General features: G+C 38.5%; 1 protein-coding gene across 1 annotated transcript; it reads left to right on the top strand.

Annotated features, from left to right (window-relative positions):
• Nucleotides 1-25184, top strand: SLC18B1 (solute carrier family 18 member B1). Its single transcript, XM_045544396.1, has 14 exons — nt 1-168; nt 1214-1353; nt 6256-6351; nt 6688-6761; nt 8050-8197; nt 11448-11604; nt 16249-16385; nt 18706-18807; nt 20677-20768; nt 21894-21989; nt 22799-22873; nt 23563-23656; nt 23753-23805; nt 24032-25184. The coding sequence occupies exons 1-14, from the start codon at nt 126-128 to the stop codon at nt 24096-24098; spliced, it is 1374 nt and encodes a 457-aa protein (XP_045400352.1). The 5' UTR covers nt 1-125; the 3' UTR covers nt 24099-25184.
• The last annotated feature ends 877 nt before the right edge of the window (nt 25185-26061 follow it).

The following is a 26061-nucleotide window of genomic DNA, read 5'->3' as shown; positions in this document are numbered from 1 at the left end:
GCCGGCGGGGGAGCGGGGGTGGCGGGCTCGGCTGAGCGGCTGCCGCCCGTCCGCTCGGTGGAGGTCGGGTCCAAGGACGCGGGTTTGCAATCGAGGGCGGCGTCGCCGGAGTCCACGCACCGGGCATGGACGCGCCGGGGGACCCTGAGGGCCCGCGCCCACCGGGAGGTGACTGACAGCGGCGTGGCCCGGAGCGCCGCGGTGGCCTCGGGCCTGTCTCTTTAGCAGCGATTGAATTGCCTTTAGCTTGGTTTGTTTCCGAGAGCTTGGAAAGGCCTGACTGTGAGGTTTCTTTTCTCTCCGTAAGGGGTAAAGTTCGAGGGCTGTTCATGCTACGGTGTCCAGTGACTTTCTTCCCTATAGGTCTTCTTTAAAGCACTGTGTGTTTAAGAATGCATTCCAGTAAGTGTGCCACTGGGCAAACGTAAAACATCTTTTGAATATCCACTGTTATTCCCCTCTCTTTTTAAGTTTCCTCATTTCCCTTTCTAATCTACTCTTAACATTTTTTCGGAGATTCTTGACTTCCTCATGTTGCACAGATTTTTTTTTTTTCTGGACTCCAGTGGCAACCTCTGAAAAATAGAGCAAATCAAATTTATTTGGGAATAAATATTAAACGAATTGATACATAAGAACAATAATTAGTGTAAAAAATCTATTGATTTACAGATTTGTGGGACTCGTCTTTCCAGAAGCATACCTTTTTAAGTATTCATTCACCAATTGAATGATTTCGCTTGTTTTCTCCTGCTTACGCTTCATTTGACTTCAATACCGTCTTAGAATTCTTAATAAACAGCTAACATTACATGCTTAAAACATTATTGAGTTCGTGTGACGTATGAAGCTAGTAACTTGAGAAAGTATGGGATATTATATTTCAGATGGCACTACCCTTTGAGGATCACCCTGCTGCCTCAAGGAAGAGAGAAATAGGCCTTAAAGTGGAGGCAAAACAGTTCAGATGGCTTGATAATTTCTGCATTGAAATTCTAATAGGGAATAGTATGTACATGAAAGTGGTATGTTTTCAAAATTGCAGTAATGTACAAGGATTGTGCTCCATTTGATCAAATGTGCTGTATTCAAAACAGCCCTAAACTCAGCAGATGTTATCTTCAGAGTGTTTTTTCTGTGCACAGAAAGGGCACTTGTGTACTTCCATTTATAGTCCAATCATATGCCTAATTGCAGTGTGTTTACATTCAAGGTGATGGCCCAGCAGGAAGTGCAAGAGAGAGGCTCAGGCGACTCTCAAGAGAACAGTTCTATGTACTGATATCAGCAGCTTCTGTGAACTTAGGTTCCATGATGTGCTATTCTATCCTTGGACCCTTTTTCCCCAAGGAGGTAAGACATTTTTATATCCTTGTGAGCTCTAATTTTTAAAAAAGAGTTTTGAACTATTTCATTTTACAGTATGTAAAATGTAAAAATCTGCACATAGTACAGATAATGTATAGAACTTCACCCAACAGAGTACTTCTTGAAGAATGCTTGATACCAGGAAAAAATATCCAGTCAGAAGAAACATCCTCTTGGGAGGGAATTCACCAAAATATAATTGATCTTCTAAGGATTACTTTGCTTATCATAGAGTTTGATTAATCTTTATTTGGTTTCCGCACCTGAAAAAAGGGAGTGCACTGAATCACTGAGATTTAAATGTTATTGCAAAAGTCTATGTTAAGACAGTAACTCTTTCCGGGAGTTTTTGGTTTATTAATATTTTGGAAGCTGTGATTTGCTGAATCCCCTTTATAACTTGAATTTTTTTTTTTAACCAATGTAACACAGGATTAATGTCTTTAATATATAAAGAGTTTCTGACTTGAATTTTGTGGCAATGTTTACACAAAGGAGGAAATCTGATTAATAGTGCCGAGTTCCCTCTATCATGCATAACTTTTTATATAGTGTTAGGATCTACAGCTAATGGCACAGACTCAAAGAGAATAACCCCCAGTGAGACCAGCTGGATTCTGGCTGTCAATGGGATATAATATGACATGAATGGGACTGGCTTGGGTGAATGTAAATAGCATGTCCATGTGTTTTATTTTGTGCTCTTTGCCAAATACTCAGCTCACAGTGCACTAAGCAGCTTCTCAGTCCTCTAACTGCTTTGATAACATGTAGTCCTTCATTCTGTGTGCTACAAAAGAGGATAAAGTGGCTTCTCTACCAAAGGAACAATACTGCTCTGTACTCACAGGGTACTCCCTAGTTTTCAGTGCACATGTCCACCCATTTATCTATTTGGTTTCTGCAACTACCCCATGAAGTAGGTAAAATAGTGCAAATCTCATCATGTTGCAAATAAAGAAACAGTTTCAGAAGTTGTGACTTCCCCAATTCAGTTCTATTAACTAAAGGTTCAGTGAGTTCCAACTCTAGAATGTTCAGTGAGTGCCTACCTTAGAGTGTGCTAGGCATTGGATGTGTTAGGGCAGAAAAAAAATCAGGGAAATGTCCCTCCCTTGTCTGTCCATTGGGAGTTAAAAAATATATTTAAAAAAAAAAAGGTTTCAGATTGTTTGGATATCCTTTAAGAAAAGGATGTCCAAAATGTTATGAGACTTTAGAAAGAGGAATGGGGCATGGGCGGAGTGGGGCCAGGAGAAGAAGGGGGTTACTGAAAGGGACTTCATAGGATAAATCTAAGGGGGATCTTGAGAGGTGGTAGTTCCCAAGGTACGGGCATTGTAGGTAGTCACAGGAATAGCAAAGCAGATGGCATGTTCTTGGGAAGTAGCAGACAGCTTGAAGTGGCTTGAGCCTAGAGTGGAGTGAGGTAGGTCTAAGAGACAGAGGATCTGAGAGGGAAGGCTTGAGCTGGCACGCAAGGGTACTTGTGTGCATGCCAAGGACAGTGATTGAGCAAGACAGAGTAGCCTGGCCAGATTTGGGTTTTGTAAAACAATAATAATAATAATAATGGGAGTCTGTGGAATTAAGATGGAGAAGAACTAGAGTAAGTGTATCTACCAGTTAGAAGGGCATTTCCCGGCTCAGCTGGCACTCAGTGAGTGCAACTAATGTTAGCTTCGTCTAAGTGAATAGAGACAAAGGAAAACCAGGCTGTGGGTGTGTGTTTTTCAGTTTTTGGTCGAGTGTTTTGCTTGTAGGAGGTGTTGACTAAAGAAAAAAGTCAAGCTTTTGAAGAATTAAAATTAGTTTTATTTAGAAGTCTTAGCTGAGGACTATAGACTGAGATTTACTGTCCAAGAGCAGTTCTGCCAGACTGCTCCAACACAGTATTTCAGTTCACAGCTTAAATACAGGTGGTGAAGATTCAGTACATGCAAAATCACATCAGAGTTTGGGTGTAAGAGTACACCTGGGTATAGATTACTAAAGCGCATCTATCTGGTTATAAATTATAGAAGCATCATCACTAACCCTGTCAGACATTATCTTACTTGCAGCAAAAGGCAAGGACTAGGGTCATTTATCTCTTAGGGTGGTCGTCCCCAACCTTTTTGGCACCAGGGACCAGTTTCATGGAAGACAGTTTTTCTGGGGGGCGGGGAGCGAAGCTCAGGTGGTGATGCGTGGCCCAGTTCCTAACAGGCCATGGACCAGTACCGGGCCACGGCCCTGGGGTTGGGGGCCCCAGTTTTAGGGAACACAGTGACTCAGGTAAAAGATGTGGGGGGCTGTGTGCTCTCTCCTGTTTTGTCTTCAAAGCCTCTCTCCAGAGAGCTGCCCATCGTCACAGGTTCAGGTGCTTTGTGAAATTATGCTGGCAAACAGAAATGAACAAACATGGCTTCTTAAGTTGGCTACTTTGTCTCGCCGAGTGAAGGCTGAGGGAGAGAAGACAAAGGCAGGGAGAGAACATTCTACCTTCAGAAGCAATAGATAAGAAGAGTGGGCTCTGCCTTTTACCTTCTTGCTAAAATATTATGGCTGACAAATGCATTGGTAAAGCCCCCCCCCTTCCTCCTGTATGTTCTGTCGTCCTTCCTATTAGCTAGAGCTCACTGGGGAAGGAAAAATAGGGCCCTTCTTCTTACATTGTGGTGCAGGATTCCTGCTACTAGTCATCATTTTTCTGGTCACCCTCCTCCTTTGTCAGAGGATTACGTGTGAACCAGAAATTGCTTTTAATAGCTCTTCTCGCTTTCCTAATGTACAGCAGGATCCATGTTCCAAAGGTGGTGTTTAGTTGCTGCTGTGGCGTGTGGGTCTAGCACGTCCCGTGTCATCATTCCATTTCCACGGTAAATGTGGGAACGTGCACACGATGAAAACTGTAGTGGCTCGATGGCTGTGTAACCTTTGCAAGTCTCTGTCCTCATCTATAAATGGGGCCACCTAAAAATACATTCCTTATTTGATAGGTGTTAGATACCACATAAAACAGCACTTAATAGAGATTCTGGCTCATAGTGAGGGTCTGGTAAATATTAGTTGCTATAACCTTCGTATATTTCTTGCTAGATTCTAGGATTAAATACTTATCAGATCTATTAAGCAAAGAACATGGATAATCTAATTTGACCAATGAATGTTCTGCCTACATTTTAATTGACTCTTTTGATAATACTTTCCCTTTGAGGAACCTGACCCATGTGTAGTAGAAATGTAGACTTCATGTTCCAGTCTACATACAGCATAACCTTTTGCTACGATGCCGTTAAAGGTATCTTAATAATGAGATCTCTCTTGTCTCTACACCATTATCTCATGTGGCTGTTAGTACATGGAAGCAGAATGGCCAATTATGAAGCCCATAGAATTATGAGCTTAAAATCCTGCCTCAGTAATTACTGCAGAAGGGTAGGTCCATTCTTTGCCCTCACCCACCACCAGGTGCTTAGGGACCACATTTCTAAGGACCTTCCTAGAGTAAGGGATGAGGGGTGTGGAGGGGGGCTTCCTAAATTTTAGTTTAGAACAATAGAGTTCATCTATCTTGTTTCCTGTGGTATGTTATGAAAAATGTAGAGTTTATTTAAAGAAGCATAGTCTGACATGAAAAGAATGTCCCTGAAAAATACAAGGATTGAATGATGATGATATCTTTACATGGGAAGGGATGGAGAAAATTTTTATCTAGAAATTGTAGTTAGAGAGAAACGGTGAAGAAATGTGATTATGGCTGTTGTAGAGAATGGCTTTTGAAGGGTATAAGAGGGTGTGTGCACACACGCGTGCATGTGTGTACGTACACATTTCAGTATTAAGAGTGAAATTATTTGTGAAAAAACTGAAACTGTGGTGAGAGAATGGATCTAAATTAAGATCATAAATATTCACTACTGGTACCATGCATGGCACATAGAAGGTGCTCAATAAATGACTTCTGGCAGAGTTGTGTAGCTCAGGCTTTGCACTTCATAGTGTGCTAAGTTGTCAATCCTATCTTAAAGAAATTAAACTCATATTTTACCTCTTTAAATTGCTATAGTTAGAACCTAATGTAAGGACCTGCCATATTTCCAGGGTTTGAAGAAGTTTTTTAAAACTTCTTTCTTTTTTTATGTGAATTTAATGGTACATCACAATAGTAGCATTTGAAGTTCAAAAGAAGTAGATTTAGGATAAACACTATATCAAATTTAGGATTTGATACTGCAGCAGATTTAGAAGCTAACTGATAGAATAGGCTAAAAACATTGATCATTATAACTGATGAATCCTAAATTATCCTAGGTGTTCCAGGAGAGTGTAGAGTGTTATGTGAGCATCTTTTGTCTGTGTTGTTGATGTCAGGCAGGAAAACTGTCTTCTCTAAACTGTCAGGTAATTGGTATCAATGCCAGAAATAGAGAACCAGACTGAACGGGCCTTGATGCGACCCATATGCCAGCTCACGGGACTTCCTATTCTTAAGTTTTTTGACTGACAAACATTTTTTGTTTGTTTCCTATAACTAAAATGTGACACCAAAAAGGAAGTTGTGTCTAAATCATATGTTTTCTCAGTCCTGTGACTGAAATGGAGCCCAAATTTCCACATCCAAGGTTTTTTTGTGTTTGTTTTTGCTATCTCATTCTGACTTTTGCCAGCTAAAGCTAACAATACTTTATAGTCAAGGTGACTGAATTTCATGTCGGGGACTAGGTTTTACTGTCTTAACTAGTTACCTTTCCTTCCCCATCCTGTTTATTTTAAAATAATAATCTTTGAAATTGCTATACAGTAAAAGTCACAAAAAGATGATGCTCTGATCTAATATTCCATTTTTCCATACTGATGCTAATTTGTCTTTCAAACTTTGTTCCCATTTTTGTTTCTTTAAAGGCTGAAAAGAAGGGAGCCAGCAATACCATTATCGGTATGATTTTTGGATGTTATGCTTTGTTTGAGTTGCTGGCATCTTTGGTATTTGGAAACTATGTAAGTATTAAAGTTCAGGTACATGTTTTAATTTTTAAAAATTGTGTAATTAGTTATTCTAATTTATTAGTCTAGAATTTGCATCAATACAGAAATAACCACTGTTATAGTTTTATAAATTGTGTCCCTGTTGACAGTTCCCTCCTTAGGGTTGATTGATTTTTAACTCCTTCCATGTTTGTAAGCAATGTGTATTGGCACTCCATTAAAGAGTTACCATATTAACTGTACAAGTCTTCCCCCAATCCTATATTTTCCAATATAGTAAATTTGTTTATATCAATATAGACTTGTAGAAGTCGTCAATTTACCACTCTTCTTTGACATTTATTATAGGTTGTACATATTGGAGCAAAATTTATGTTTGTAGCAGGAATGTTTGTCTCAGGAGGAGTTACCATTCTCTTTGGGTAAGTCATTTTCTGATATGTTTGGGAGCTCGAACAGATTTCATAATCTGTCTTCAGTTTGAAATATTAATGACTTTTTAAGTCAATGGTACCATTATTGTCTGTTGAATGCAGATGTGCATATGTGTCTGTTGAATGAATGTGACAAATGGCAGAAGGAGTTGGGTGAGTAGAGAACAGAAATGAATGGCATTGATCTTGAGGAAACAGTCCTCCAGGGACCACCATTACACTGGCCACTGAATTTATTCTTTAGAACTGCTGTGACTGTGAGTGACAGAAACCTTTTGGCTTAAGCTAGAAAGTGAATTTCCTTCCTAAAGAATCAGCTCAAAAACATCAGGATACAGGTGTTGAAACAGTGTCATTAGAGATTTTCCTTGACTTACTGGCTTTGCTTTTTTCTTCTTGTGATTTGTTTTTGTTGAGCTTTCCCTTGTGGTGGCAAGGTGGCTCCATTAGCTCCAACAGGTAGTGCCACTTTCCCAGTAGTTCCTGTTAGGGCCCCAGGTTGAAGCCCCACCAACCAGATCTTTGTGGGTGGCCCACCTCTGTAGCCAGCAGGAAATAATGTTCTGATTGGCCAGGTTGGGTCATGTGCTCACTTCAGGGTAGAGCAGCATGGTTTTCTCTGTTGCTGTTTCCAGAAAAAGGGGAAATGAGTGCCAGAGGCAAAACAGCTATAGAAGTTCTTAAGCTTAGAGTTCTTAAACCAGCAGCATAGTGGCAAATAATATGGAAGTGCTTCTACAAGTACTTGGGCAACATAAAGGAATGATAATAGTATAGTAAGATTATGATGAAATAAACTCAGGAAAACCACTATATTAAACGAAGTGGATGTTTTAAAAAGTTTTCTGCACAGGGAGTCTCCTGTTCTCTGCATTCATTTTTTTTTTTTTTTTTTTTTTTTTTTTTTTTTTTTCTGAAAGTTTGAGTCCCACCAGGGGAGAGACCTGAAACTAAGAAGTCCTTCTATATAGGTCTTGTCAGAGTGATTCTACATATTCCGAAAAGGCCTGTTTACCACTGTCATCTAGGAGACCAATTGTATCAGCAGAAAAGGGCAACCTAAACTGTCATTATGACTTAAATTGTTCCCAAAAATAAGAAGGTAATTTCCTTCTACTGAAAATAGAACAAAATAACTCTTCAAAAAATTTATATTCCCAATAGATTTATTCTAATAACTATGGGTGATGTACTACTCTTTTCCATGAGCACAATTAAAAAGGAAAAATAAATAAAAACCAGCTTAACATTTGAGAATTGTCTTATTCTCTTTTAGTATTTTGGATCAAGTTCCAGAAGGACCAATATTTATTGCTATGTGTTTTCTAGTGAGAGTAATGGATGCGATAAGCTTTGCTGCAGCAGTAACTGCGTCATCTTCTATCCTTGCAAAGGCTTTTCCAAATAATGTGGCTACAGTATTGGTATGTGTTTTATACATTTTTTTCTATTTTCCTTTGAGTGTAGGCCAAAATGTTTCTTTGACCTTCCAAGTTAAAGCTGGGATCCCTTCCTTTATACTCGCTTTTCTCTATGTCGTCTGTTTTTGTTACCTTTTACTCCAATTTCTACTTCTATCAGCAAGGCTGTCCCTAAATGTAGCATTAGTCTTACTTACGTGCTCTTCCTGGTCTTAGAATTCCCTGAATGGACAGTTTGACAAATAAATGTGGTCCAAACCAACTATTCTTTCTACCACTTTTTAAAAAACTTCCTAAAGAGTATTTTTCTATCTCCCTGTAGCCTAGATTGTGGCTGAGTTGCCTGAAGCATTCTTCTGCTTTAGAGAGGAGTTATCCCTGTGGCAAAACACTCAATTCACAGGAGTCTTTCTTCCACTTTACTCAGATTTGTACAAGGGATCTCAGAGTTCATCTTGAAGTCCTTAAGCGCTTCTGTGCTGTCTGAAGAGTGCCCTTTCATTTTGACATAAAAACACAGAACTTGGTGGCATCATATTGACATCCGTTCTTGTGTATTGCCTAGATGCGTGTAGACCTGGTATTGATATAATGATATACCTGGTATTAATGATATCCTGTCTCAGCTCTGTGCAGCTGCCTCTCTGACCCCAAGCAGGCTTTCCCATAGTGCTTTCTCTGAGCTCTGTGTGTCAGACCGAACACCGCCAAACACCACCCTCATAGCATATAATTGTTCTCTAGACTTCAGAGTTTAATCATCTTAGTACAAGAACTCCCTCATTTACTCATTTAATACCATAGTTTAAAATTTTTTTACTATCAATAAACTATTTGCTGTGTAAATAGTTTTTCCCACTTTTTTATTTCAAAATATTAAGGGGTTATAATTGTTTTAGGTTACATGGATCATTTTTGAAATGCTTGAGTCCTGGCTATAGGTGTGTAGTTTTCCCCACTTTTTCATTAAGCACTTGTGTATACAGCTGGATAGGTTCAATTTAGGTCCTATTGACACCTTGGCATGCAGGGGTGGGCACCATCATAGGCATACTGTTTACCCAGAAATATGTTTCTCAGAAAGGGTTCAGAAGAACAACTAGTCTCTTGACATGGTCTGTAAAGCAAGGGTTTGTGGCTAAACAAGTTTGGAGTGTGCTGTATGCTGTCCTCCAACTTAGAGATGTCCAGTTTACATTAGTGTTTTCAGACTCTGTGAAATCCTAGAGTAAAGATTCTTTATTAACTGTTCCACAACTCAATTTGACCATGGAACCACTGTTTTCTTTTTTTTTTTTTTTGAGACAGAGTCTCACTTTGTTGCCCGGGCTAGAGTGAGTGCCGTGGCGTCAGCCTAGCTCACAGCAACCTCAAACTCCTGGGCTCAAGCGATCCTACTGCCTCAGCCTCCCGAGTAGCTGGGACTACAGGCATGAGCCACCATGCCCGGCTAATTTTTTTGTATATATATTTTTAGTTGGCCAGATAATTTCTTTCTATTTTTAGTAGAGACGGGGTCTCACTCTTGCTCAGGCTGGTCTCGAACTCCTGACCTCGAGTGATCCACCCGCCTCGGCCTCCCAGAGCTAGGATTACAGGCGTGAGCCACCGCGCCCGGCCTGGAACCACTGTTTTCAAATAAGATTTGTTGACCTTTAAAAGAGCTCATGTTCTGTGGAACATTCTGGGAAGAGCTGTCCAAGAAATTCCTGTGCTGTTGGCAATAGTCCATTGGATTTCCTGATCAGTAAGGGACACCAGTGTTGCTATATGATGTTTCGATATAAATTTGCAGCCAATAGCTAACACACCTAACGTGATAGTCGATCTGGATGGCCTTGTTGTGGCTGAAGATAGAATTCATATGTTCTTTATGAAATGCTGAAAGTTACTAATGGTTTACTTTCGTGCACTCCGTGAGGTCTGAGGATGTAAGGTTGCAAGCCACGGGTCTCTGTTTAAAGCCCCTAAAAACTAGATTGATTTGAAATGGTGCAATTTCTGTAGTAGTAAACTATTTTTTCCACAGCACTATTTTGTTTAACTTTAATCAACAAAACAGTTTTATGTGGTAACAAGGCAATATAGAATATAGTAAATATATTCTACATATTACTACTGTTGCTCAGTGTTCGTATACACACCTGTTGTCCAGGTGCTCAGCCCTCCGTCCCCCTCTGGGAAAGCAACAGATATTATAGGTTTCTTCCAGAGAGATTCCATGTATCTATGTATATATACACATATACACACACACAACATGATTTCCCTCCAGCTTTTTTTATATACAAATGGTAGCCTACCACATATACCATTCAGTGCCCTGCTGATTATACTGACAATGAAATCATCTTGGAGATCTTTCTGTACCTACATATAAAGAGCTTTTTTACTCTTTACTGGCTGTATACGATTTCACTGTGTGGATACAACCTAGTTTATTTACATTGTTGATGAATATTTAGATTGTTTACATATTTTGCTGTTGCAAACTGTGCTGCAGTGCATAAGCTTGTATATATACCATGTCACATTTTAATGGCTATACCTGTAAGGTAAATTCTTAGAAGTGGAATTCTGGGTCAAAGAGTATGTGCATTTGTAATGTTGATAGATTTGCCAAAAGGCCCTTGTGTTCACTCACCAGCAGTGTGTGAGAGTGCCTCTGTCCCCACATCCTTGGAAGCATGGTGTGTTTGATAGGTGATAGGTAAAAATTGGTATCCTGTGGTTCAAATTATTCATTTCTTTTAAAAAGTGAGGGCAAGCTGCCTCTTCCAAGAGCTATTTGCATTTCATTTCATGTGTCAACTGTTTATTTATAGCATTTTCCCATTTTCCTATTGAGTTGTTATTTTTTTCTCAATGGTTAGTAGTAGCTCTCGATATACTTGAGTAATTAATTCTTGTCAATATTTTTTTTCTATTTTTCATTTGTCTTTTTATGTATCTTTCTATGCATAGTTTTCTCATATTTTCATGTAATCAGATTTATCAATCTTTTATGTCTTCTGAGTTTTATGGCATAATTAAAATACCTTCCCCACATAAGACTCAAAAAAGTAAAACCTCCAATATTTTATTTTTCCAAACTTTTGTGACTTTAATATGTATGTTTAAGTCTTTGGTCTATCTTGGGTTTTTGTATGTGTGTATAAATTGTGAAGTGGATAGAATTTTTTTCAGATAGTATCTTGTTAATTCTTCCAATAAAATATATTAACTCGGTTTTTTTTTCCCCCTGCACTTTTAGGGAAGTCTTGAGATTTTTTCTGGATTAGGACTAATACTGGGTCCTCCTGTAGGTGGCTTTTTGTATCAATCCTTTGGCTATGAGTTGCCTTTTATTTTTCTGGGATGCGTAGTTCTGCTGATGGTACCACTCAACATGTGTATTTTGCCCAATTATGGTAAGCCCACACTTATTACTCATTTTAAAAATCTTGAATGTATTTTTATGCCTTTGTAAGAGAAAAGTTTACCAGATATTGACTTTTATTTTATATGATCAATAATAGCTTTTCAGAACACTCTAACTGATTGTCTTTTCAGAAATATTGTAGGCTATTAGGTTATATGAATTTCTATGTCACAAATTTTCTTTCCAACCTTTAGAATTAGTGAATATTTAATTTCTGATCATAAATCATTACCATGTGCAATGTCCACCAGAGGTCTTCTTGGAGTTAACTAAATGTCAGAACAAGGAGTTATCATGGGCCACATGTGGCCTCAGTCTTCCTAGAAGGCTTTCTTCCCAGCAGCCCTTGCAGCTGTCCATGCAGCAGTGCCCAGGTGCGAAGACACAGGTCCACATTAGGCAGCAATGGGAATCACCTTGGCTTCAAAACGTCATGCTCCACAGGAGTCAGCCTGCCCTGTAATAAATGCACGGGAATCACTGCGAGGGTCTCTACGCAGAGACAGGCCAGCTACAAGAGTCAGCACAATCGGGGAGGCACAAAACATCGTGTCCTCATCAGGTGTTCATGGCTTATTTGTAGTTCCTTTCGTCCAGAAGAAATGTACCAATCACAGTTACTCTTATGGTAAACAACATTGCCTAGTAACATACTGGGCATTGTACCAGCAGTGCGGAGCTAGAGTTAACTGAGAGCTGGAGAACGGCGTTAGAGAGGCAGACATGGAGCCACACTGTGGCTTGTCCTCTTTCTGAGTGTGACAACGCTGTTGCTTCTGTGCTCAGGTTGGTTGATTAGATACTTGGCTGATAATTAAGAAATAGACACAAGGCCAGATTCTCATGTAGCAGGAGAAAAACTTTTGTTAACTCTGTACAACACGAGATAAGGAAAAAAGAGTTTGCTAAGACATACTAATTAGTTAATGGTAGAACTGGGTATTTAGAACTTCTGTGATTAGGTGCTGGACTGACCCCAGGACCCCAGCATCGGTTACCCCTTAAGGACTGACCTACGCCCCTCATCCCATCCCCTCCTCCCTCCCCTTGGTATCTTTTGCAGCCCTTTCTAATTGCCACCAGCCTGCTTGCTTGGTACTTCTCTTCTTTCCTGTTATTTCTCAATTAAAATTTTCCTGCGTCTTTATTGAACTTAACAAAATCCCAGTTAGCTATATTTTTATGAACAAAAAAATTTGACAAACTCACTATTTATCTACTGAAGGCTTTTTTATTTAGATTGAATGGAAAAAACCTGGTATTTTAAAAAACTCTCTAGGATTGATAATATTAAACCTGTAAAAATACATTTAAGTGTTCCCATTTAGAAGTACTTTTAAAAATTGTTATTTTAGGAGAGTTTATAGATAGAAGCTAGAAAATTAAACAAATTTGATTTTTCTGACATTGGCAGATTTTATATTGTCTAAGTTCTACCTCTCCTTTACCTCCTCCTAGAACCATGGACAATGTGGCTTTAGCTGTGGGTGACTGAGTCCCTCTTACTCCTTTGCATCTGCTCACCAAGTCCCCTGTTCTGTACTGCTCCAAAGAAATATTTCTAAAATAGAGCCATGGACATATCACTCCTCTTATTAAAATCCTTACATTCAATAAATTTAAGAGATCTATTGTACATCATGGTGACTATAGTTATTCATAATAACAATAAATTATATACTTGAAAATTGCTAGAGTAGATTTTAAGTGTTCTCACCACAGAAAATGAATATATAAGGTAATGCACATGTTAATTAGCTTGTTTTAGTTATTCTACAGTATATACATATATCAAAACATCATGTCATATACCATAAATATATATAATTTTCACTTGTCAATTTGAAAAAAATCCTTAAATCCATGAAATATGAATTTTATTGTGGAAGCCATTAGAGACTACAATTAGATTTAAGTAGAGAAGTCACACAGTCTAGAATATCTCTCTCCCATTCTAACAGCCACTCATCCTGGAAAACTTAATTTGTATTACCTCTTCTGGGGAGTTTTTTAAAACCTTGATCATTGGACTAGGTGTTGAGTAAGTAGTGTCACAGGGCTCAGCTTTCTTCTGGCTCCCCCACACCTGAGGACCACCCCATGTCCCCATCTCTAACAGGAGCTCTCTGTGGCAGGCATTGTCAGCCAGGAAGTCATATCCCTCCAAGCAGAATACAGATGTCCCTTGGTGTCCATGGGGGACAGGACCTTCCACAGACACCAAAATTCACAGATGTTCAAGTCCCTGATATAAAATGGTGTAGTGTTTGCAAATAACCTGTGCATATCCTCCTGTATACTTTAAATCATCTCTGGGTCACTTATAATACCTAATACAGTGTAAATGCTATGTAAATAGTTGTTATACTATTAATATATTGTTTAGGGAATAATGACAAGAAAAAAAACCTGTTCGTGTCCAACACAGATACAATTTTTTAAAAAATACTTTTGATCCATGGTTGGTTGAATACATGGATTCAACCCATGGACTTGGAGGGCCAACTGTATATCAGAATTTGGAGGAAGCAAAGAGAGTACCAAGTAGCTTTGAAAAACTCCCAGGTAATGCTGCTATGTGTCCCTTGAAGCAGATACCACTCCAAGTTTTCATTACTTGGTCTTCTTCCACTGCTTAATTATATGTTCATTTTCATGGATTTTTTATGTATTCTTATTATGATAACCCCTTTTGCCACCCTGGATTTTAGGGAAGGGGTCAATTTATGCTATAATAGCTTGTCTTATACTGTAAATACATAGTACTTTTTATACATACAATAATGTAACCAATGAAAATTGGAATCTTTTGTAATTTCTCTTTTAAAGGTAACTAACATCCTTAGTATACAAATTCACACCCAGTTAAGTCTCCCTGCTGGCAATACCTCACTGAGCCACACGGTGGTGCGTGTCCTCCTTGTAAGTCAAACTCTGAACTGTGTGTAGTCGCGCACGGGGGCTGTGCTCAGGTTTGGTTCACTGTTGAATACTTGGCTGATAATTAAGAAGTTTTATTTAGGTTTAACTTTACCTCCTGTATCCTGGAAAAGTCTAAGTGTAGCACGTAAAATAGTTGAACACTTCGTGATGTTTTTTATACTTGGCTCCATATTTGGCCATTATCCAACAAGTATTAATATTTATAGAATGATGGACTGTGCTGGGTGTTGTGGGAGACGTGGGGATATATGAAGGCTGATCCTGGCTGTCAAAGAAGTTCCATGTCCAAACCCAATGTCATCTCTGGCCGGGGTCGCTATAGCAACCTCCTGACCCGTAACCTGCCTCCATTCTCCACAGGGTCAGAGAGAGAACTTTGTAAACCACACATCTAATTCCCATTCCCTGCTTGAAGTGCCTAGTGATTTCTCAGGCTTCTTAGCATATTTTACAAGGTCCTCCTTATTAATACATCCTTCTGCAGTGTGATCTCTTCCTATGTTGATGTCCCTTACCCCAGTCTCAATCTTCCAACTTTGCTTCTCTTCTTTCCTTGTCTCAAACACAGAATAGTTTCCCCTCACTTCTGAGTCTTCGAATAATATGCCTGCATTATTCATTCCCCTTTCTTTGCTTGCTCAGTGCAAACTCATTCTTCAGGCAACAGCTTATATATTGCTGCTTTAGAAAGCCTTCCCTACACCGCCTTCCCTGTGTTCAGGTAGCCCTCTCTTGTGCTCCCATAGGTGCCCTCCTAGCCCCGTCCTAGCTCTCTCCCCCACTTAATGGAACTTCTCTGCAAGGACAGGAGCTGGGTCTGTCTTGTATATCTTTGTATGCGAAGCATTTTGCATGACTCCTGGCTCAGCAAAGATTTTGTTCAGTATATTAATTGGAAGATAGGAAAGCCAACAAACAATAGTAAACAATACAAAGCAAAATATAATTTTGGTGTTAAATCATGTAGTATATACTAGCAGTGCAGCAGGAAACCAGAGAAAGGTAAAATTTATGGAAGAATCAGGGCCAGAACCAGACTTATAGAATGAATACAATTGGAAAAATTAGCAGGGAAAAAAGAAAGGAGTCATTCAGTATGACTGGAGGCTTGGAATTAACCATACCTGCTGTTTGGAGCAGTGAAGAAGTGGGAAGTAAGACTGGCACTCAACTGACCTTGAACGCTAAATGTAATTTATGTAGGATTCAATAGCCCTTCTTTCAATCCAGTGTTTGCTTTGATAGCGGGAAAACAATTGTGTCTTTTTTTAAGTAATGCAGGTTCCTCCTAAGTGCACACGCACTTTATTTCTTGGTAAAGATCTGTCGATGCTTTTCCCATGCACCAAATCAAACTTGCCGTAGTCTCTGTCCCATCTGACAAAGGCCTTACTTCTAGGTTATAACCTATAACCTAAGACCCTTTTTTCCCCTCACACTCTGATTCCAATTGACTCTTCATAAATTTGGGAAATTATTTTTGATAAACTTGAATGTGGCTTCTAGGTTTGGATAAGTTATATGCGGATGTAGATGATAATGTTAGGCAAACTTAAAGGTACAGTTATTTTTTGATTACCAGATAAAGATGACCTTACCAGTTCTACTTTTTAAAATTAGTTAAAGGCTAAATTAAGAGATTTTAATTGCTATGATTTATTATTTTTCTTTTTTCACCTTTACTCCAAAGAGTCTGATCCAGGTCAACACTCATTTTGGAAACTGATCACTTTACCCAAGGTTGGCCTTTTAGTTTTCGTCATCAACTCACTTAGCTCGTGTTTTGGCTTCCTTGATCCTACTCTGTCTCTCTTTGTTTTGGAAAAGGTAAGTAGCCTGATTATCAAAGAGCTGTGCATTGTAGCAGGTGGACATAATTGCTTGGTCTTAGGCTCTGCTTTGTGGAAAGATCTTTGAGTGGCTGTGAAAAGGAGGCAGAATGGGAACTGAATGCTGAGGTAGCCTGTGCCTTCCCTCTGTGACGTCCCTATGAACTAGGGATCTGATTTAGTATAAAAGAGAGAAGCCTTTCCCTAAGCGGCCAAAACATTGGTCTCCTTCTTTCCAAGACCTTTCTCATGTCATTGTACATCTGGCTTGGACATCATTCATGCTACTTAACAAAGACAATTTTCCTCTATTTGTTTGTGTTTTAGTAGGCATTGGTATACTCAGTAGCTACTTTAATGTGAGATTCTTCTTCTCTAACAGAGCAATGCTGGGTCCACTCCCTCACCTTTTAGGCTATTTCATATACTCAGATGAACTGTGGATTATATTAATCTGGGATGGGAGAAAGAAACCAAGAGTCTCTAGTGCTGAAAAATAAATGTTGAATTCTGGAAGTTTGATGTCATAGAAATTTGTTATTAAGTATTTTTGAAAAAACATTGTTAATGATGCAATAAAGTTTATGATCAAGTCTGGTAGTTAATTATACTGAAGAATTAATGTGTGTCTGTAAGAGGCAAAAATAGTGACTAACTTCAGCCTGCCCCAATTTTATTTGAGGCACTAGATTTAAAATAGCACACTTGCCAGAAACTTACGTTTCATGAAAGTTTCTAATATGGTCATTCCAAATGCTTTGACCTTTCATAGAACATAAGGATTAAAATTAATTTTTCTTATAATTTCACACTACCCCTCAAAGTCACTAAAAATAGTTTCGGGTATTTCACAGGTAAACCTGGTGAATTAGTGCCTGGCCCAAGATTTAGAGAATAAAATAATACTGTGTTTAGCCTGTGAGCATCTATTAGGGAACTCATAAGAAAAATCTTTTGTGATTATGGTGACACAGTCCATTTATATCATCAATAATATGTCTCTTTGAGCCGTTTTTCTGTGCTCTTAAAAAGTTGTGTCTAAATAATGAAAAAAAATTGTAACTAATCGCTGGGAAACTCAAGTTGTTCATGTATATCTTATAAGAAATCTTTTTCTTTTTTCTCAAGAAAAAGTAGTTTAATCATAAGAGCCGAGGAAGATAGGAGGTTTCTCCAAAAATAACTATAGCTGGCCCATTTGTGGCATGGTAGGTAGCATCAGCCCTGCTTGAGCCTGGGTGATGGGATACATCAGACATTTTACAACCCCAAGGCTATTGGTGGTGACACACTACTAATGACAGCTGTCAGGTTGGAGTGCTGCTGTGCCATCCCATTAGCCAACTCCAACCTTAGAAATGTTTAGAAATTTATTTTACTGGTTTTTTATCAATTTTTTTATCCTATTGCCCCTCTTTGGAGTTCTTTTTATTTAATCGGCAGTTTGCGTAGTTGTCCGGTCTTTTAGGGTAGGAAGGTTCTACCTTTTAGCCCTCCAGTTGTAAACTGAGAAGAGGACATTTCTGACTTTTGTATCTTGCAGTAAAGGACTAATTTCTTAGCAAGATTTATATTTGTCATAAAAACTGTTAAAACACATATTGACTCATAAATAAATCCCATGGGCTTAAATAAGAAAATGGGTTAAGAAAATTAATTAAGGAAACTGAAAACAACTTAGATAACCAAAAATAAAGGCATTCATATCATATTGGTAATACTAACAGTATCAGAGTTATGTGATAATTTATTATCACATAGTAGCCTTTTAAAACATTTCATGTCATCTAATTTTTAAATTAGTTATTAATATCCCTTTGAGATGGTTAAAGGAGCTATTATCATAAGTGTTTTTTACACCAGTATACCTGAAACTGCAACCTGTGGACTATCAGAATCACCTGGGAGCTTGTTCGAAATGTAGATTCTCAGGCCCCATCCCAGACTTTCTAGATTATAAATCTTAGGGCTGGGATCCAGGAACCTCTTTTAACAAGCTCTCCAGGTAATTTTCATGCACATTAAAGTTTGCAAAACACCAGTTTACATACAAAAATGCTATGATTCAGAGAAGCAGAATTCTGTTTAGTGTCAAAGGCTAAAAGCAAAATCTGGATCTTCTGACCTCAGTTAGGTTTTTTCCCCTCTCACAGAGAAAAAGTAACCCATTTACAAAAGTAAGACAAAAATTAGGAATAATGCTAGTGTTATTAGACTCATGGCAATAACAAGAGCTGAAGAAATGGTAGGAGGAAAAGATGGATGTTTATTTTTAAATGACTTAATCATGTAATTTTAATACAGGATTTCTTTTGCAGTTTAATTTACCAGCTGGATATGTGGGACTGGTATTCCTGGGTTTGGCACTGTCCTATGCCATTTCTTCTCCACTGTTTGGCCTGCTAAGTGATAAAATGCCAGTACGTACACTTAACTTATATTTTAGTTGCTTTTGTATATTTAGATCAGTGGTTTTTCAACTGTTCCTCTGGAACTCTCTAGGGGTCCATTGGTTAAAATTGACGCATTCAGTTGGACTGATGGAGAGGTTCCAGTGTCTTCCAACATCAGCCATCAGCCTGAGCACATTCACTCTTAATTCCTTCATCTGGGAAAAGAGGAGTCTTATGCTAAACCATTGAAAACTATATTCCAAATAGGACAATCTAGAAACAGTGACCACAAGGAACACACCAAGTAGTTACAATACTTAGAAAAATCACATTATTAAAAAATGGCCCCTCTATAGATTGAATGCTATGTCTCCCCAAGATTCATGTGTTAAATCCTAGCACCCAATGTGGTGGTATTTGGAGGTGGCTTTGGGAGATAATTAGCTCACGAAGGCAGAGCCCTCATAAATGGGATTAGTGCCTTTATAAAAGAGGCCCCAGGTTGGGTGTGGTGGCTTTAACCTATAATCCCAGCTACTCCCTTGATACAAAAAAATGGATTAATCTTAATAATTAGGGTGGAGTCCCAGAAGTTACTATGGAACTTGATTAAGCTGAGAGATTCTACTTTAGGAGAAGATAGTTTGGGTTTTCTGAGAGAGTGAAAGGATTGGCAATGTAAATATGCATTGGTCATGCCATAGCCATCCTGACAGAAATTCCCTTCTGTTCTCTTTTAACTGGGTTTCAACCATTCAGTCCAGATGACTAATATGCAGAACTGGTACTGTTAGCTAAATCTTAAACTTCTGTGGTTTTAGTGCTTATTTTTGGCATTTCCCCTTGTCATTAGATTTGCATATATATTTATCAAGACCTAAATTACAGTAACCCAGGTGACAAAGAGCAGTATCTTAAACAGTGTTTGGAGCTTGGCTTTAAGATGTAGTCTTATATAGCTGCGCAAATATGATACCCCTGTAATTTTTGGCCTGACTCAAGTAGTTTATAAGGGATAAATGTATTGGGTACAGTCTTAGTCTGTTTGGGATGCTATAACAAAATACCATAAACCTGGGGGCTTATAAACAATAGAAAATTATTCCCCACAGTTTTGGAGCCTGAGAAGTCTCAGATTAAGACTCTGGCAGATTCAGGGTCCGGTGATGGCCCATCATCTGGTTCATGGATGGCCGTCTTTTCACTGGAACCTCACATGGCAGAAGGGGCAAGGGAGCTCTCTGGGGCCTTGTTTATTTATTTATTTATTCATACTTTTGAGCCTGGGACTTACTATATTGCCCAGGATGGCCTTGAACTCCTGGACTCAAGTGATCCTCCCGCCTCAGCCTCCTGAGTAGCTGGGATTATAGGCGAAAGCCACCACGCCCAACTTGGGGCCTCTTTTATAAGGGCACTAATCCCATTTATGAGAGCTCCACCTTCATGACCTAATCATCCCCCTAAGCCACCTCCAAATACCGTCACATTGGATGTTAGGATTTAACATGAATTTTGGGGGACATAAGCATTCAATCTATAGAGGGGCCATGTTTTAATAGTGCCATTTTTCTAGGTATTATAACTACTTGGTGGGTTCCTTATGGTCACTATTTCTAAATTGTTATATTTGGAATAGTTCATTCAGTGCCAAATCTGCAATACACTCCTTTTCCGAGGAATCTTTGTCCTTTACTCACTCCCTGTCTCGTGGAATATTGTCCTTGCTTTGGAGTTTATCATCTACTTATTTTCTCTTAAATGTAAAATTTTGTTTTCTTCATTGTATTTGTTTTTTTTTAATATCATAACTTGTGTTCTTTAATTTTTCATATTGTTTAATCATGGAAGTCTTTACCTCTAAAAGTTTCTTTGGACTCTCTTTCTCTTTGTCAGCATGTAAGGAAGTGGCTCCTGGTTTTTGGAAACTTAATCACAGCAGGGTGCTATGTGCTCTTAGGACCTGTCCCAATTTTGCACATTCAAAGGTAATTTTTTTCTTCTTCGGTATTTTTGGTTGAATAGCGTTAGGAATTATTTCAAAAATTTTGTTGTAGCGCTGGTTTGCCTTAGTATTTTGAGCCTTCATATTAAATATTTAAATAATTATTTTAATTTAAGACTCTATTGAATTGTTTGTTAGACTGGTGGTATTGTACCTTCCTAGAAGTTAGCAGTGATACAAACAGACAGGAATGCATAAAATCTGCATCAAATGACAAAAACGCTTATTCTCCCTCTGTTTCATTGCATACTTGTTTGTACTTTATTTTGAAAATAGCATTTGTTGCTACCCACCTTCAGTTGATACTTCTTAGAATCTATTTTTGTTGTCTCTACTCTTCCTCCTTCCTTGAAGCAGGGACTAAATGTTTTTTTGCTTCTGTGTCATTGTTAGCATGTAGTAGCTGTTCATTAAAGCTTGTCTAGCATAATTTATTTGCTAAAATAAAGTAAGCTTCTTAGACCATTTCTAGTACTTCTGGTTTAAAACACTATATCATGGAAAGAGAGGGATTTCAGAGTTCTTCAGACTTGGATTTGCATTTTGACTTTGCCACTTACTAATAGTGTGAACTTGGGCAAATCGCTTGCCTTCCAAGAGCCTCAGTTTTCTCCTGTACAAAAAGGAGCCGATTATAGTACTCACATTCCAAGAATTAAATGGGATAATGCACATTAAGTAACCAGCATCGTGCCCCAAGGTGGAATAAATGTTAGTTTCCTGTCTCTTTCTTTACCACTTCCATTCTATGCCATTTTTTAGTTGATTAAATTTCAAAGCTAAGTTATCAAGTGAACAGTATTATTATTGATATTTTAACTAATTTTGAAAAGATTTTGTATGGTGAGAAGGCAGATTGGCTTCAGACATATGATATATGTGACCCAAGAGATTGAGATATTCGGGGAGGTTTTTTTTGCCCGCAAAATGTAAGAAGCTAATGGGAGCTCTAACTGAATGAGATGGGGTCAAATGGGAAGGAGAATGAGACTCAGCACAGAATCCATGTAACTAACTTCTCTGGGATCCTGCCCTCCTTAGCATTAAGCTTTGTGTCTCTTAAAATGCTAATGTTTTTGTTTTTGTTTTCTCCAAAACCCTTTTATAGTCAACTCTGGCTGCTGGTGCTGATATTAGTTGTACATGGCATCTCTGCTGGAATGAGTATAATTCCAACTTTCCCGGAAATTCTCAGTTGTGCATAGTAAGTTACTTCCATTGCGTAAAGAGCTGTGTTATAAATAGCAGTGAGCATCATAGGCTTTCTAGAAGTTCTCAATATTTTTGAATGTTGGATATTTTTTCTACAATATTAAATCTTCATGATTTCATAGCATATAATATTGTGATATAGTCTAAATAATAATATAATAATATAAATGGTAATATATAGTAATATTAATACAGTAACAGCTAAAATGGGTTGTGGATAGATGGTTGGCTTGATTTATGTCTCAATATATATAGAATTCTGAAAAGCTAAAGCAAAATGGAAAGGGCTGGGCATTGTTTCTTTTTCATGGAGGAGGTCCATACAAGAGTATTGAGTGACCAGGCATCTGTCACTTGGCCATTATTCTTTTGTTTAATAGGCATGATCACAAAGAACACTATGTTTCTATGGCTGTGCCAGGTCGGTTCAACAGTTCTTTTAGGAGTAAGGAGCTGCCTCTGTGTTTGCTAAAAATTGCCATTATTCTCTTTATATCTTCATCTCATTTTAAGAATTTGTTAGTTAATTATATATTTTTATAAGCATTTAATGCTAATGTTTCATGATTCTTTATATCATATCTTATATATGTAATAAAATTATTTTTACAAAACCATGGAGTAAATCTAACTATGAAAATTCTTTCAAATTAGATTCATCATTTATCTTAGAAGTAGAGTGTTCTTGCTATTGGTTTTGTCCAGATTGTCCCTGGTTTATCTTAATTTATCTATAATAAATTTTTTCTTCCATACAGGTTTTCCTTTTAATAATGGATACACTCATGTCTCTCTTTGCAGTGAAAATGGATTTGAAGAGGGATTAAGTACGTTGGGACTCGTATCAGGTCTCTTTAGTGCAATGTGGTCAGTTGGGTGAGTAGTCATTGAATTGTATTCACATGTGCAAGATGGAAAATACTATCCCCATTTTACAGGTAAAGAAATTGAGATGCTGAGAGGTCAGATGAATTTCTCAAAGACAAATAGTTCATCTAGGGCAGAGCTAGAGTTCTAATCCATACCCTCTGACTCCATAATCAGTGGCTATACCAGCAGTTTTAATACCTAATCAAATGGTTTCATATACTTTATCTTATATAAGTGATATTTATAAATTCCTTTAATAGAAACATGTCTCAGATTTTTAAAATTCATTCAATTATTTATCATTTATTTTTTCGCGTCTATCAGAAAGGTAACTGTATGCTAGCAATGTAGTATATAGTTAATAAATATGTATTGAATTGAGATATATTAGATGTAAATGCTGAGAACAGAATAATTTAAAGAATTTTTTAAATGTGTGTCATCTTTTTTTATTTTTATGTAAGCTACCAACTTTTCAGAAGTAGTTGTAATTTCACAATTGCTTAAAAATTTAAACAACATCATTATCAGGTAGAATTGTTTTCTTATACCCAATGCTATGCCCAGGAATTGGCTTTTTTCTTTAGTACTATGGTTCCAATTTAAGAAAGCCCTATGATTGAGGGACCATGCAACTTTTATGAAGTAATACTTAATTTGCACTATTGTATACTCTTTCTTCTTTCTATTGCTAGTGCTTTTATAGGACCAACACTGGGTGGATTTCTATATGAGAAAATTGGTTTTGAATGGGCAGCGGCTATACAAGGTCTGTGGGCTCTGATAAGTGTGAGTAATCAGTCTTTTATTTTCATTTCCCTTATATTTGTGGAGAAACTTGACTTGCAGAATTTACATTAACCAGTACCTTTAATTGTGTTAAAGGGATTAGCCATGGGCTTGTTTTATGTACTGGAGCACTCAAGGAGAAGAAGAAGGTATGGTCAACTTTTGGACTTTTTTCTTCCTTTAAAAGTCAGCCTGTGCTAGTGGAAAAGAAATAACATTTTACATCCATTCTTCCAGTCACTGGATTTCTGGGCACTGTGAGGCTCATCACCTGATAGATGCTTTTAAGGGGATAGTTGGATAGAGATGCAGATGCTGGGTTTTTTTTTTAAGATGAGAAATATTCAAATTCTTTTCTTCTTTCCCTCAATGTAGATGTAAACCTCAAGACATCCTCAGCACAGAGGAGGAAAAAACTGCTCTCTTGCCTCATGAACTGTAGCTTTACAAATCCTGGATTGATACGAGGTTGGGAGGTGAATGCTCCTGGCCTTGAACATCACTGTTGGAAGAGTTTTCTTAATTTTGTACTCCATGGGTGTACCACATCAGCATCTCGGGAGTATGAACATGTTTTTGGACAATCCTGTGTTGGGCTGCACTTACTGTTGTCCTGAAAAGCTGGCCTGCTGAGCCAGCTATATTTGAAACATTAAGGGTGAGAATTGTAGTTGAAACCCAGTACAAATTTGTGTTTTTAAGTGACCAAACTTGTCCTAGAAGATGTTGTTATTGACTCTCTTTAGGTCTCTTGTTTCCTCTGTTTACTTTTTATTCCAAGTATACTAATTCTGTGAATGTACCTTTTTTTGTTGTTGTTAACAGGGAAAGAGATGAATTGATTTGATATGCTCTAAATATATGAAAATAACTCAAAATATGTAGAATAATTACTACGAAATCAGTTTTTAAAAGATATACTTTGTGTCATGAGATTTTTGTTCTTGTCCAAAAGGCAAAATTCCTGCCTTTTATGCAAAAACTCTATAGCATCCTTGGTCTGAAGCTTTTCTAAAAATTTTGTTTGTGTGCAAAGTACGGGAATAACAACATTTATAATTTCTATTTTTGTAACCTACTTTCAGTTATAATCTAAATTTATAAACATTACTACTTGGTATGACACTATTCATTTCCCTTGTCTCTGTTTTTCAGTTCTACCACCTGTTTTGTTTTGTTTTTCCCCCTATATTCTTGTTGTTTGTATTCTATCAGCATGTCACCCCCCCATTTCCCCATGAAAGGCTTCCTCCAACTTCATGTGAAATCCATGCTGTTGTTTGATATGAGCAAATGTCTATTGTGCAACTCTCATACCTCCTGATCTATTTTCATGGTGTAATAGCCACATTTACAGTAATTTTTTTAAAGAAGAAATGATTTCATCTATTCATTCATTCAGAAATATCTATTGAATGCCTGGACTGACACAGCTAGGGATCTAGCTGTGATCAAGATAAACACAATCTCTGCTTTTCTGTAACTTATACCAGTGGAAGGGACAAACAATAAATATTAATAAACACCAGAATCTCTAATTATCTTACAGAAATGCTAAGAAGGAAAAACCTGGTGATGTGATAGGGTAGTTGGCTGGGGTCGTTTAGGTGTGGGGGCTTAATTTGGGTAAGGCTTGTCCATGGAAGTGGGACTTCTGAGTTGAGATCCAAAGGGTGAGAATGAGACCGCCGTTCATTCATTCTGAGGAACAGCCCATAGTTTGTGCAGATGGGCTTGCCATGGTCAAAGGTGAGACAGGTGGTGGTCAGCAAGCTGGAGTCTAGTAAACCCGAGGGTGGGAGCGGGGAGGAGCTGGCTTTTATTATTATAATAAAGGAGTGATGCCTGACCAGGGAGGTGGCGGTAGAGCCGGAGAGAAAGGGATGTACGTGGAAGTGGAACCAACAGGACTTGTCCACGTGAAGGAAGGAGAGAGGAGTGAATCTAGGGGGACTCCCAGGGTTTGGCTTCAGGGCGTGGGTGGATGGCGGTGAGATGGGTCCGAGGAGGAGCAAAACAGAGCCTGAAGGGGTCGATTAAAACCGAGATGGGATGCCGGTGCACAGCGCCAGAACGAGAACAATGGAAAAGGATGACGACTCCAAGCGATGGGGAGGATGGCTTTGGAAGGCCGTTTGGCATTAATCGTCAAGGTTGGGTGTACATCTCTCTCCTGGTCTCTTCGTTTCCCTGTTCCCTGGAGCCCCTTCGCCCTTGGGCTTCCAGAGGGTGGTCCAGCGCGTGAGGAGCACGAATGGCCTGTCGGTCCCTTTCCCGGAGCGGCACCGGGATGGGGTGTGGCCCTGAGCGCTGCACCGGGAGGAGTGCGGAACACGGCCGGGCCTGGGTCCCCCGGCAGCGCTTTCCCCCACCCCTGCCGGCTCGGCCGGGCAACCGCCCCTCGG

Source organism: Lemur catta, chromosome 2, assembly GCF_020740605.2.
Source record: "Lemur catta isolate mLemCat1 chromosome 2, mLemCat1.pri, whole genome shotgun sequence".
NCBI classification, from domain to species: Eukaryota; Metazoa; Chordata; class Mammalia; order Primates; family Lemuridae; genus Lemur; species Lemur catta.
Note: the sequence above shows the minus strand (reverse complement) of the source record. Positions and strands in the feature narration are given on the sequence as shown.

Excerpts from the sequence above, each read along its gene's own strand:
- SLC18B1 (XM_045544396.1), top strand. The coding sequence starts at position 126 with ATGGACGCGCCGGGGGACCCTGAGGGCCCGCGCCCACCGGGAG. Across the intron at positions 6,762-8,049 it reads GGAGTTACCATTCTCTTTGG|TATTTTGGATCAAGTTCCAG; the intron begins GTAAGTCATTTT and ends ATTCTCTTTTAG. Across the intron at positions 23,657-23,752 it reads GTCTGTGGGCTCTGATAAGT|GGATTAGCCATGGGCTTGTT; the intron begins GTGAGTAATCAG and ends ATTGTGTTAAAG.